Source organism: Lycium barbarum, chromosome 6 (genome assembly GCF_019175385.1).
Source record: "Lycium barbarum isolate Lr01 chromosome 6, ASM1917538v2, whole genome shotgun sequence".
NCBI lineage: Eukaryota > Viridiplantae > Streptophyta > Magnoliopsida > Solanales > Solanaceae > Lycium > Lycium barbarum.
The window spans coordinates 5,416,007-5,429,265 of record NC_083342.1 but is presented as its reverse complement, the minus strand read 5'-3'; the positions used below and the strand labels follow the sequence as shown (position 1 = coordinate 5,429,265).

The window sequence follows — 13,259 nt, the reverse complement described above, 5'->3', positions numbered from 1 at the left end:
AAACTCTGCCCACTTATGCCTGAAGGCAAATTCTGCCTTAAGGTAGAGTGTGCAGGCAAACTATGCCTAATAGCTTGCAAAACTATGTCTGAGGCCTAACTTTGGCTTGCAAAACTATGTTTAAGGCCTAACTTTGACTTGCAAAACTCTATCTGCAGGTAGAGTTTGTAGGCAAACTATGCCTGAGGCCTAACTTTGGCTTGCAACACTATGCCTGAGGCCTAAATTTGGCTTGCAAAACTCTGCCAGAGGCCTAATTTTTGCCTGAATTGGCCTAACTTTGCTATAAAACTCTGCCTTGCGTTTTTTTTTTACTAAGCCGGAATTCGAACCCCAAACCTCATGGTATTAGGCGGAGGGCAAAAATTAAAGACCACCAATTTGCTGGGCAAAAATTAAAGACCACCCCAAAATAAGGGCATTCCTGCAAATTGCCCTTTAATTTTCATCCCTAAAATCGATGGTCTTTAATTTGTTTTTCCCTTCAGCAATTTAAGTAACAAAAAAGTGATATCGAAAAAACAAAAAAAGAAATCCGGCCTACCTTCATCTATGACCTAATTTCACAAGGCAAAGTCCGGCATAAATTCTGTAGAAATTAAGTTATGTGGCATAACTTCATTTCTAAGGAACTTATGTCGGACAAGGCAGAACTTATGTCGGACAAGGCAAAGTTTCTATAATCTTATGCTGAGCGAATTAGTTACTACACAATTTATGCCGGACAACTTCATTTCTACATAACTTATGCCAGATAAGACATAGTTCGATGAGACTTTGCCTTGCGATTTTTTTTTTTTTTGCGACTCTGTTGGGGATCAAACCTAGAATCTCTGATTTCATAGACCAGCGAATAAGAATACTTTGATCCATATTTTTTTATTAAATGAGAAGGAGGGGTAAAAATTAAAGACCAGCATTTTGAGGGACAAAAATTAAAGACCAGTCCGTATGAAGGGAAATTCGCTTAAAAAGTTGTTTTATTTCAATCATGTTTTTAGATGTTGAAATGGCACCAGGTAGCCACTTTTAGAACCGTTATTTAAGTCTTAGATAAGATTTGCAAATATGTTAAAAATTGATAATTAATTAAACTTCAAGATACCGTGTCCTTAAGTTTAGATTTTTTTTTAATTCAAACTTCAAGTTCAGCTACAGTGTCTTGGTTCAACCTTCTTCAGTTTAAAATTCGGCAATAGTATGTCCTTAAGTTTTAACTATATAATTCAAAATAAATTTGCGTCTTGAAGTTTAACTATCATGGTTCCAACTTTAAGTAATAAAAAATAAAAAAGAAGTAATAGTAGTGATCAATTTGATGTAGTCTTCTGAGACTTGAATGACTAAAACGATACCCATGTTAGTGAAATTGTGTTAGTTTAAAATCATTTTTTTGCGCGGATTGCCCTTCTTTTGGGGTGGTCTTTAGATTTTGTCCCTCATATTTGTGGTCTTTAAGTTTTGTCTTTCGCGTAGAAACCCTGAGGTTCTTGGTTCGAACCCCCGCTCCGACATAAAAATAAAAAATAATTTCACAAGGCAAGCCTTGGGAAAGTTATGCCGGAGCCGGCATACGCGCACTTAAGGCATGACTAAAGTTATGCCGGATTTGGCAGAACTTTTTGCATAGTTTAGTTGTGCCTTGTGGGACAGAATTTTAGTTAAGCCATAATTAAAAGTATACCCCATAAGGCGGAATCTTTGATATATTTATTGGATCCGTCAAGACTGACGGGGCTCGAACCAGCAGCTTTCGCCTTGACAGGGCGGTGCTCTGACCAATTGAACTACAATCCCAGGGAAATACGGGATCTAGCAGAAAATTTGATTCTTTTTTATCTCCGGATCGGGTATTTCTGAAGTACAAAGGGGGTTATATCATCTCATGGAGGATTGGCGAATTGGCGAGACTTTGCCTTAAGGAAAAGTTACGCCTTATGACTTTTCCTTAAGGCATGGTTTAGTTATGCCTTATGGGGCAGACTCTTAGTTAAGGCATAACTAAAAGTATGCCCTATAAGGCGGAACTTTTCCTTAAGACATAACTAAAAGTTTATCTTGCAAAGTAAAAATAAAATAATATATATATATATATGCCTTGAGGCAAAGTCTGCCCCCTCCGGTAGACTTTAGTTATGCCTTAAGCGTGCGTATGCCGGCTCCGGCATAACTTTCCCCAAGTCTTGCCTTGCGAAATTATTTTTTATTTTTATGTCGAAGCGGGGGTTCGAACCCAGAATCTCATGGTTTCTACGCGAACCTCGGGATTTTTATATGAAGGGCAAAAATTAAAGACCAGCAATTTGAGGGGCACAATTAAAGATCACCCCAAAAGAAGGGCAATCCTGTGAATTGCCCGTTTTAAATCATTTTTTTGCGCGGATTGTCCTTCATTTGGTGGTCTTCAATTTTTGCCCCTCAAATTGGTGGTCTTTAATTTTTGTCCTTCGCCTATGTTACACCTCGCCCTCCCAGGAGCTAAGGACGTTTCGTACTTATGGCGTATTTTCGGAAAAGGAGCTTATGGAGGGTTAACGTCGTGAGCATACGCGGGATATAAGTCATGACAAACGGGTGTTACACCTTGGAAGAATTTCGTATCGTTAGTACCGTTACTAAACGAATGTGATCCCGGAGAGGCCATGGAACTATTATAAGGCTAAGAAAGACTTGTAACAAGTAATAAGAGAATAGCTAAAGGTTCCGGGGTCAAGCGGGTTGGAGAAAGTAAGTTGTCAAAGCTTTGGAAAAAACTGGGCAAATTTCAGACAGGATTTTTGGTCCAACTTTAGCGAGGTATATCTCCTAGCGTATAAAGAGTTATGAAGTGAATAAACTATCCAAATTGAAGATCATCGAGTCTAGTTTCCAACGCAACAAACTGTTCGTCGATACGACATCGGAGTATGGAGTTATGGGCATTTTAAAACGGACATTGGAGAAGTTGGGTGTTGAATTAAATGGGTTGTTGGTATTGTTGTTGGTGTTGGTTTTGTTGTTATGATTATCATGGAAACGGAATATAAGTAGGGGAAATGCTGCCCGAATTTCTGTAACTTCGGATAATTGGGAAAATTGGCACCAAAATATTTGCATGCAAGTCGAGGGGGACTAACCCAGGATTTGTATGTCCTCGTATAGGTGTAGAGGAAAGGACAAGCTCGGGATAGGAAATCCCTTCAGGCAGCAAGTTAGAGAATAAGGTATGTAAGGTTTTCGCTATCGTTTTCCTTGGCACGAATCAATAGAACCCCTAGCGTGCATTATCAATCCATTCGAGTCTATTTCGGATTTTCTACATTTTATGATATATATTTTACGAAAAATATGTATTTTATGAGAAGTACATATATTTTATGAACGATGCATATTTACTTTTCCTAAAATCTCTATTTTTAGGGAATTTCCGATATTTTACGAAATTAAGTAAACGTCCCCAGCTAAGCCGTTCATTGACTCCTATTAAACCGTCTGTATACTTTATGAAAGATCCCTATGATGTTAATGTGAGTATTATCATTTGAGTCATTCCTTGTCCTCGATATGTGTCCCATAATATACTCGGGGGTATAACGACCTTACGTCACTTCGAAAGTCCCAATGTCACTTCTTTGACCCCTCATGCATTTATATATATATATATATATATATATATGTATGTATGCACTATTTTACTCCACCGAGCCGCGCTATAGTCGGCCGGGTATGGCACGTAGATGTGCAACCACTGATCAGTTAGGTATTCACACCGAGTCCCATTAGGGTCAGGTACGTTGATACAATGATGTTTTCCAGACACGAGGAGGATGATGATATGATGATGATGATATACACACCGAGTCCTAAAAAGGCCGAGTACGTTTTACACCGAGTATTGAAAGGGACGGGTACGCTTCACACCGAGTCTCACTACGGTCGGGTACGTTATATATATATATATATATTATGTATATTTACTTGGATATGAAAAATGGTTTTCTCATGCATGGCATAGAGTATGGTTTCAGTTGTCGCAGATTACCAGTTATCACTATTCTCCCATGTTTACATTTATATTTTACTGATGTCATTACTTCCCTGCCTTACATGCTCAGTACTTTTATCCGCACTGACCGTCCCACTTGTTGGGGCGCTGCATTTCGTGCTGCAGGTCCTGACAGGCAGAGCAGAAGAACCTTCTTAGTAGGATCGCCAGCTTCAGCGGGACGTCAGCAAGTACCACTACGTCGGGCTTGCTAGTTGGGTATATATCGAGTCTACATGTTATGTATACGACAAATGTACGTACTCTTAGAGGCTCATAAGACAGTGTAGTGGGTGGTAGAGTCATGCATGTTTTCATTATTCTTATGATACACATGTTATAGCCTGGGCGGCTATATGATATTTTATGATGTTCATGTTGTGGCCTTGTCGGCTAGCTTATGTATACAGTTTTTCACAAAGAGGTTATGTTATCCTTGTGTTGGGCCTTTGTGTGTACCGGTGCTCTTATATGTACATGCTAATGATTACGATTAGGATTGTTGTATTACGGTTATATTATGTCACGTCAGGTGGTACTCGGCTGTTAGGGTCGGGTGCCTGTCATGCCCCTCGTCCGGGTGTGATAGTCTAATACCCCGAGGTTCTGGGTTCGAATCCTAGCTCAGTAAAAAAAAAAATTGCAAGCCAGAGATTTGAATTCGCAAGGCAGAGCTTGCCTGCAAAACTCTACCTTAAGGAATAGTTTGTAGGCAAACTCTGCTCTATCAGGCATAATTTGTAGGCAAACTATGCCCGATGGGGCAGAGTTTGTAGACAACCTCTGCCTAGCAATTTTTTTTTTAAAATTTTCGCCTGAGTAGGGGTTCGAACCCGGAACCCTGAGGTTTTAGGCGAAGGGCAAAATTTAAATCCTTTCATTTTGATGGGCAAAAATTAAAGACCACCCCAAAATAAGGGCATTACTGCGAATTGCCGGTTTAAAATTCCACATGGATTATGTGTTAGTAAGTTTGAATTATGTAGTTTAAACTTCAATTAGTATTACGACAAAAATATGGAGACAAGGCTTATAAAATTTTAGAGTCATGCTTAATTGCAAAATGAAAATCCTCATTTATCTGGATATTACGAAGAAGCGAGTAGGAGAAAAAGAACAAAAAAAGCAGATAGTGAGATACAAGGAGAATAAAAAGTTAAGGAGAAGATGACAAAGAGAAGAGGGTAGTTCTCTTTTTTTAAGTAATAGTTAAACTTTAAATAATTTGCAAGCCTTCGTTAAAGCATACACATTAGCCCAGAAAATGATTGTCGGTGCACTTCGCCCCTGTTTAAAGGTGTTAAATGACTTTACAGTACAATTATCGGCTAGCTCGTAACTTCGCACAAATTCAAGAGAATTTGGTATATGTGCTCGTCTTTTATAAATGCATTTTGTTTTTCGTTCGGTGTTCACTGCATGTGCTGAGGTTTGATTAATCTGAATTTGCATTGAGAAATCTCACTTTAAGTGTATAACATTTCCTACCAAATGCGGCTCCATTTGTAGGGCTCGAAATGAACACCTCTAATTAAGAAACAATGAATACTTACTATCATACCAACAAAGATAGACCTCTCAATTGTTATGCATTTCAGACATCAAACAGACCAATATTAGCAAAAACAACACATTGGGTTAAGCACGATTGTTATCTTTAATTGGTGTGCAAACTTTTCTATGGCTAATGCAAGATGAAGGCTTGTTTTGCCCATGGAGTTGATGATATCAGCTTGTTCTAGGACTTATTTATAGCATGTTTGGCCAAACTTCTAAAAATAATTTATTTTAAAAAATATTTTTTTTTAAAAACACTTTTCAAAAAAGTATCGGCTAAAAGCAGTTGGTGTTTGACTAATTAATTTAAAAAGTACTTTTGAACAGCAATTAGTGTTTAGCCGAGCTTTAAAAAAATGCTTTTATGTGTATTTTTCTCAAAAATATTTTTCAAAAAAGTACTTTTAGACAAAAACTTTTTTTTTTAACTTCTGAAAAACTGCTTCTGCTACTTCCCAAAAGCACTTATTTTCTTCCAAAAGCTTGGCCAAACACCTCATTAAACGTGATCTTAGAAAAATGAGAGTGATAGCATGTCCAACTTGCTATGTCCGCTTCGGGTGATTGAGCATTTTTTACTCACCAACTATGACGGTAGTGGTTTCCTTTTTAAATAAAGATAAATAAATAAATAAGAGGGATATATATGAATAATTTTGCAAAGTTTAAGAGTGATTCAAACTTTTTTCTGCGCATCTTATTAGACAATTTGAAATGATGAACATAAATAAAATAAATAGAAATAGAAATGAAAACACATATGATAGGTCTGATAACAAGAAGGTTATTTTTTAAACAAAGTTTAATTGAAGAGATTGAAAATTAATTTTACAAAGTTTAGAAGTGAATTTTTACTTTTCTATTTCGCCAAAGAAGCAATATGGTCGCAAATTAAAGGTCTAAACTAATGTCCACTTAATTCATTTGTTTTGTTTTTTTAAAGTCGGTATATTAATTACATGACTAATTTCCATAGTCTTGATTTTTAAAGATGCAGATATTAATATTAGACCATCAATGATTGTGGTATGACGAATAAGATCCTTTCATTCTTAATTAGAGCTCTCAGACTGAAGACATGAATATGAAAAAAAGTAACATAAGGAGCGCTTTCTCTTTAAATGAGTCTTACTCAGTACGAATTCAGATTAATCGAAACTCATGTATGAATATGGAACATTGAGTGGGAAAAAAGAATTACAATTGGAAAAGAACAAAGAGGCAAAATAAGAATGACAAATAGCCAAAAACAAAATAAGAAAGACTTTTCTTAGTGACCGTTTTATCATGAATATCTTTTACACTTTTTTTCGCAGTTGAATTCCAAAAATCATGTTTGGCTATGAAATTCCGGAATTTAAGTAGGCGTTTGGCCATAGAAAACAAAAACAAATTCATTTTTTTTAGAATTTTTGAAGTTGGAGGTGGAGTTGGAGTTGTGTTTGGCCATAGTATTTGAAAATAATATTTTATTGTTGAAATATACTTTTTCAACAAGGTTTTTTTGTGAAAAAAGTGAAAAACAAGTTTTGATTATTTTTCAAATTTCAAATACAACTTCAAGTTGTATTTGGAATTTTCATGGCCAAACAACGATTTTTGAAAAAAGTGAAAAATACTCCGAAAAAAAGTGAATAATTCTTATGGCCAAACGGGTCCTAAAAAACCCCAAAAGTTATTTTCACTCCAAATCCCTCAGAAAGATTAAAAAAACAATTCCAACTTACACAACTCCAATTTTCCCTTTAGAACATTTTTTTTGTTTTGTTCAAATTTCACAATTTTCATGGCCAAACGGACCTTACCAAAAAGAGAAACAGCCCAGCGGTCTAAAAGTCAACCGGCCTAATGTTACCACAAGCCACAAACCAAACCGTATCGACCTAGGTTTATAATACACATACACAAGGGTGAATAAAATAGCTTTGTTGTCAGACCAAACCAAGTCCAAAAGCAATCATCGCATTTCTCTTCAAAAAAAAAAAGAAAGTAGCAGCAGATCTAAGCAAAACCTTTTATACATTCAAGAAAATGGAAACAACAGCTAGAAGAAGCGGTGGTGGTGGTGTTCTTGAAGGATTTTACAGAGTAATTATGCGCCGTAACTCTGTTTATGTTACCTTTGTCATCGCTGGCGCTCTCCTCGGTGAAAGGGTCAGTCTTTCTTTGTCTGTATTTCTATTGGATCTGAACAAATATTGGTTTATCATATGACTTATTCGCTTTCGTTATTTCTATTTTCATACTGCTTTTAATTGCTTTTCCTTAGGGGTAAGACCTGACTTGTGGAATTATACTTGATATGTTGTTGTTTAATGGATTTAATTAATTAAGTTGGCGTTTGGCCATAGAAACCAAATATTTTTCACTTGTTATTTGAAGTTGGAGTTGGAGATGAAGTTGTGTTTGGTTATAGTTTTTTGTAAATAATATTTGGTTGTTTGAATGTACTGAAAGTGGAAAAAAAAAGTGAAAACAGTGAGGGGTTTAGGTGTTGTTTATGGAATTTTCATGGCCAAACGGGTCCTTAGGAAAAATTACGTTCTATGTGGAGAAAATATTTACGCCAAGTAGCCCATATTTTGAGTTTGTTATCTGGTTTAGCCCATATTTGGGTATAAGCACCTTTTATATATCACTATTAGACAATTTTGTACAAGGTTGATGCATTATGTATAATGCTTGCCCCCAGGTATAATGTTGTATAATATTGTATATTGGGCTACGTGGCGTAACATTTTATGTTGGGCTGTATATTTTTGAAAATTTCCCAAATAATTAACCCATATGGGTGTGACCCAGTTTGATGTTTTTATTAGTTGTTGTTTTGTTGGTTTGCAGGCTGTGGATTATGGGGTTCATAAGATCTGGGAGAAGAACAATGTTGGGGTATGTTTGAATTATCTAAACTTCTTTCCCTTTATTTTGATTGTATAAATATGCATCGTATTTATCGTTTTATGTCGTGTTCGATTGCCAATCATGCCTTTTATATTGCTTTGAGTTGCTGGTTCTTGTGCTTGAGGGTCTATCGGAAACAATCTCTCTACTTCCTAAGGTAGGGGTAAGGTCTGCGTAAACTCTACCCTTCCCAGACCCCACTTTTGTGGGATTTCACGGGGTATGTTGTTGTTGTGTTCGATTTCCTGTGTTCTTTTGCTATGGTATTGTAGTAGGGATAATCTTTTTCCTTTCCAGTTGCATCTTGTTTTGGATGATTGTTACATATCATTTCATATTGTATTCTAGTGTTTAGAGGTGTGAGACTGGCTATGGATGGTTTTAGGAGGGGTAAAGGTAGGCCGGCGAAGTATTGGGGAGAGGTGATTAGACAGGACATGCCGCAGGTCCGACTTACCGAGGACATGACCTTAGATAGGAGGTTATGGAGGACACAAATTATGGTAGAAGGTTAGTAGTTAGTAGAGTGTGCCATACTAGTAGGCCGTAGGCATAGTGTTATTCTTGTAGTCTCTTGTCTTTCGAATTCTGATACTATTTGTTGTTTCTTGGACTTTGATTATTGTATTTTTTTTTCCCTTTTCTCCTTTTCTTTTACAGACATCTCTATCATGCTTTTATATTATTTTGCCATGACATTTTATATTGTTTTGAATTACTTGTTCTTGTGCCAAGGGTCTACCGGAAAAAACCTCCCTACCTCCCCAGGTAGGGTAAGGTCTGCGTATATTCTACCCTCCCCGGACCCCATTTTGTGGGATTTCACGGGGTATGTTGTTATTGTTGTTATATTGTTCTATATTGTTTTGATGAATATAATATTTGGATAGTGTATGGTTTCCCATCCTTGCATAGTGTCACACATCCAAAGGATAAACCTACAATATTATAAAGAGGGTAGGAGGTCGAATTAATATTGAGAAGGTCGGGTGAAGGATAAGATAGCATTATTAAATAATAAGCAAAGGCGAAATGAGAAAAAATAAGATGACCAAATTGATCATTGCATAACAATGGATTTGATACAATACACTAAAATTTTAGTAACAATCAAATCAAACATTGTATTTGAAGTAAAAATACAATACAATGGCTAATAACTATCCAAACAAGCTGTTAAGAAACGTGTCTGAATTAGGTTGCAGTTGGGACGTCTTATCAGGTTGCAAACTTGCATATATGTCTAGGGCGTGACCATTTCTTCATAGGGTGTTTCCTGATTGTTTAAAATATGTTGTGCTTTAGGGCCCGTTATCATTGTTATGATGCATCTTTTTCATAGACTTTGGTTCTTTAAAGAAAGGACGATGGTAGTAATGAATGGGTTTTTCCAAAAGCAATAGCCTTAGAATTCGTTGATGGTATTTTAAACTTTGTGTTGATGAATTTGGCAACCATCATGGGGTTCTGTAGATTGATTAAGAATTTCAAGGAACTAACATTGAGTTCTTTTGGGCGAGTTGTGTTGTAGACTATCATATGATTATGTCTGAAGTTTGAATGTTGTATTGGTTAAGTGCCTTAGATGGATTAGTTCCCCCTATTGTAATAGTTCATGTAAAATGCGATAGATGGAGTATTCACTATAGTGCTTTGCCATCTTGTACATTCTACACCACCATTTATCACACCTTTAGATAACTGTGTAGTAGGATCTTACCTTAGACAACTTCTACTTTGCCGACCTCTCAGTCCATACCATTTCCATCCCCATCCTCTATTGAGCATCTTTATTTTTCTGGTTACGAAGAGACCTCCTCACATTTCTAATCATAGATGGTCCTTCTGAAGGTTTATAAATTTCAAGTAATCCAGTGTCCACCTCTCCCCAAGTAGTCAACCACCTTAGCTTCACAGTCATTCACCACGCGATACAGCTGTGGACGTGCCTCCTCTGAAGTTGTTCCTTTTTGCACATGAGAAACAGATTCTCTTGCCATTTCCAAGTTTGGATTTGGAAAATCAACTTCATCCCTTCTTGATTCATATCCGTGTACTCACCTTGTAAGAATGCATAACCTCCACTGAGATTGATCTACTATTTACTGCATATTTATCGCTCTCCTTCCCCTCTCCCTCTTCGCCTGTTGTTCTTCTCTATCTCCCAAGCCTGATCCTTTTATTTGCATTTTACAAATAGTTACTAATTCTTTGGCTTTTATCTACTTTTTCCATTTCTCCTTGTTCTTTCAACACTCAGCTCCTCGTTTTCCATTGTCTTGTATTTGTTTAAATATCTCAGCTTTACTATTTCTGTTTTCCATTTCGCTTCTGATTTTGCCCTTTGGTACCTCCTGTCACTACCTTCTTTCTTTTGCCTCTTCTATTTTCCCCTCCCCTCTCTCCTGTTTGATTTTTTTCTCTTCGTCCACCTTTATAACTTTTATTTTTCATCAGCTTACAAGAGTTATTCACCTGATTCTTCTTTACCTTTTCTCTCGTTTGTCTCTCGTTTGCCTATATTCCGGGTTCCTTCTTTTTCTTGCATAACACTGGTGCCCGGACAATATTGTACGCACCTGTACTCTTCCATTCGTACTTGCTGTCTCCTACCAGTGTAAGTACCCTGTAACTTTTCTTTTCAATGTTTAGGCAGATGTGAAGAGTTTACCTAGTGTCGGCTCGGTTGGAATTTGAACCCCTGGTCCTATGTTTGTCATCTAGCTTTCCGACCGCTAGCCCATCTCCTTGGTGTCTCTATGTTCCAGTACCTTGTTTACATACTTTTTCTCTTTGTCCTTTTCTCTTCTCCAAATTCCTCTATTGTAAAATGACATCATTTTTAGGACACATTTTTCGCCAGTTGGGATTTTGACAGAAAAAAAGGAATTTGCCAGTGGTCTTGTGGTTATTAGGGACTTGAAGAGTTGGCATCTGACTTCGTGGTTAGATTTAAACTAAGGAGAAGTCTTCAAGAAGTACGAGTTTCAAGTTTTGTACCTTGTGGCAGAAATGATAAATGATGTGTAGAAGCAGACCAGTAGGATGAAACAGGAAAGCCAGGATAACTTTCCTGCCCAAACTCTGCTTATGAAGTTGTCGAATGTTGAATGTCTGCTTCGATTTTGCTTCAGTGTAATCAGTCAGTAATTGCATTATTTTCTCTCTTAATATAGTGGAAGACTGGTGAACCGAAGTATGACCTAAAAGTCCCTTGGAATTTGGTCTAGTGGTAAGAGTGCAACTTGTGATGTGTGGGTTAGAGGTACGTCGTAGGTTCTAACCCCGTCATAGACAAAAGCCTGGTATTTAAGTGGGGAAGGATGGTGGGCGGGTGCATTATCCATTGGGTTTCGATTGTGTGCTACTAGCGTTCGAGGATTTCTTGGTTATCAAGAGAAGTATGACCTAAAAGTCAAAATACCGAATCAACCTTGAAGAGCGAACTTTGGTTCTGCCAAAACATTACGATAGTAAACCAAATTGAACAATGAATGTTAAGCAGTACAAGGTATGCTTAAGCCAATTCTTATCCGAAGTAGGTCTTTCTTATGTGTATCTGTATTAGCTCAATTGATATGAATATCTTTTAGAAGTGCTTGGTACATCTCGCTGTTATATTCTGGATATTTCTGATCCCATGCTCATAATTAGAGCCCGTTTGGATTGGCTTATAAGTTAAACTGTTTTCAGCTTTTTTGAGTGTTTGGCCGGCCAGCTTATATGCCATTTTGTGCTTAAAATAAGCCTAAAAAAATAATTGGGCCCGTTTGGCATAAGCCAAAAAAATAAGTTGGGTTACCCCAAATTTTTTTTTTTTTTTTGGCTTATAAACTGTTTTCAGCTTATAAGCTGCTTTTTTTAAGCCCATCCAAACAGGCTCTTAGTTCTCAATAGTAACTCTTTTGGTTGGTTATTGGGATATCATCCATTTCTAACTTGCGAGTTTTTCTGCGGAATACAGAAGCGTTATGAGGATATTTCAGTTTTGGGACAGCGGCCGGTTGATGAATAAGTTCTCACTAATGGAGTTTATTTGGATGAGACAGAAGTTCTTGTTATCAATCTTTCAATAATCGTTTTGCTAATCGGCCATGCTGGCTTTCTTTTAAACATTTGCTGTAGTTTTGGGAGGAAGTTCATTGAATGAAATACCAACTTGAAATTTATGTCATATTGGCTTGTGTTTGACACTATGGGGTTGGACAGGAAATAATCAAAATTGTGCCAAAAAGAAATACTTTCTTGCATTTTATATGAAAGTATTTGATGTTAATTTGGGTTATAAATTATTTTAGTGATAGTATTTTTGTTATAGCAAAGTAACTACAAATGTTATTTGAATTTAGAACCTCATATATTCTTTGAAATCCCTTGACCAGTGCTTGGATTTTGCTTGTGTTAGTGGACTCAATAATATGTTTTGTGAGCAAAGCATTTGATTTTTCTAATTCAAACTTTTTAAGAGTAAAAACGTATGCACCTACACTATTATTATTGTTGGACCATAGTTAAGTACTTAATATATATATTCACCTTATAATTATGGTAAATTAGAATGATTTAGTGTAAACATTAAGGGGTTGTTTAGTGGATGTATTGGTTAGAATTACACTGGTATTGAATTTTTGTACAATATTTGGTTGCAAATTTAAGTCTAGTGCGACTAATACATTACTAATATACCATATCACAAGCGACCCCAAGTGCGTGTAAGTTTTTACTCTCAGCTGGTGATTAAGATCAAAAAAGGAAAAAAAGAAGAAAATAGTCACGA

General features: G+C 36.6%; 1 protein-coding gene across 1 annotated transcript; it reads left to right on the top strand.

The window, feature by feature from the left end:
* Nucleotides 1–7,377: 7,377 nt before the first annotated feature.
* Nucleotides 7,378–12,758, top strand: LOC132600587 (cytochrome b-c1 complex subunit 9). Its single transcript, XM_060313851.1, has 3 exons — nt 7,378–7,735; nt 8,423–8,470; nt 12,447–12,758. The coding sequence occupies exons 1-3, from the start codon at nt 7,613–7,615 to the stop codon at nt 12,495–12,497; spliced, it is 222 nt and encodes a 73-aa protein (XP_060169834.1). The 5' UTR covers nt 7,378–7,612; the 3' UTR covers nt 12,498–12,758.
* The last annotated feature ends 501 nt before the right edge of the window (nt 12,759–13,259 follow it).

What these genes read in the sequence shown, in the direction of transcription:
- LOC132600587 (XM_060313851.1), top strand. Translation starts at nt 7,613, where the DNA reads ATGGAAACAACAGCTAGAAGAAGCGGTGGTGGTGGTGTTCTTGAAGGA. An exon ending in GCGCTCTCCTCGGTGAAAGG is followed by an intron (nt 7,736 to 8,422) that starts GTCAGTCTTTCT and finishes GTTGGTTTGCAG; the next exon opens with GCTGTGGATTATGGGGTTCA. An exon ending in GGGAGAAGAACAATGTTGGG is followed by an intron (nt 8,471 to 12,446) that starts GTATGTTTGAAT and finishes TGCGGAATACAG; the next exon opens with AAGCGTTATGAGGATATTTC.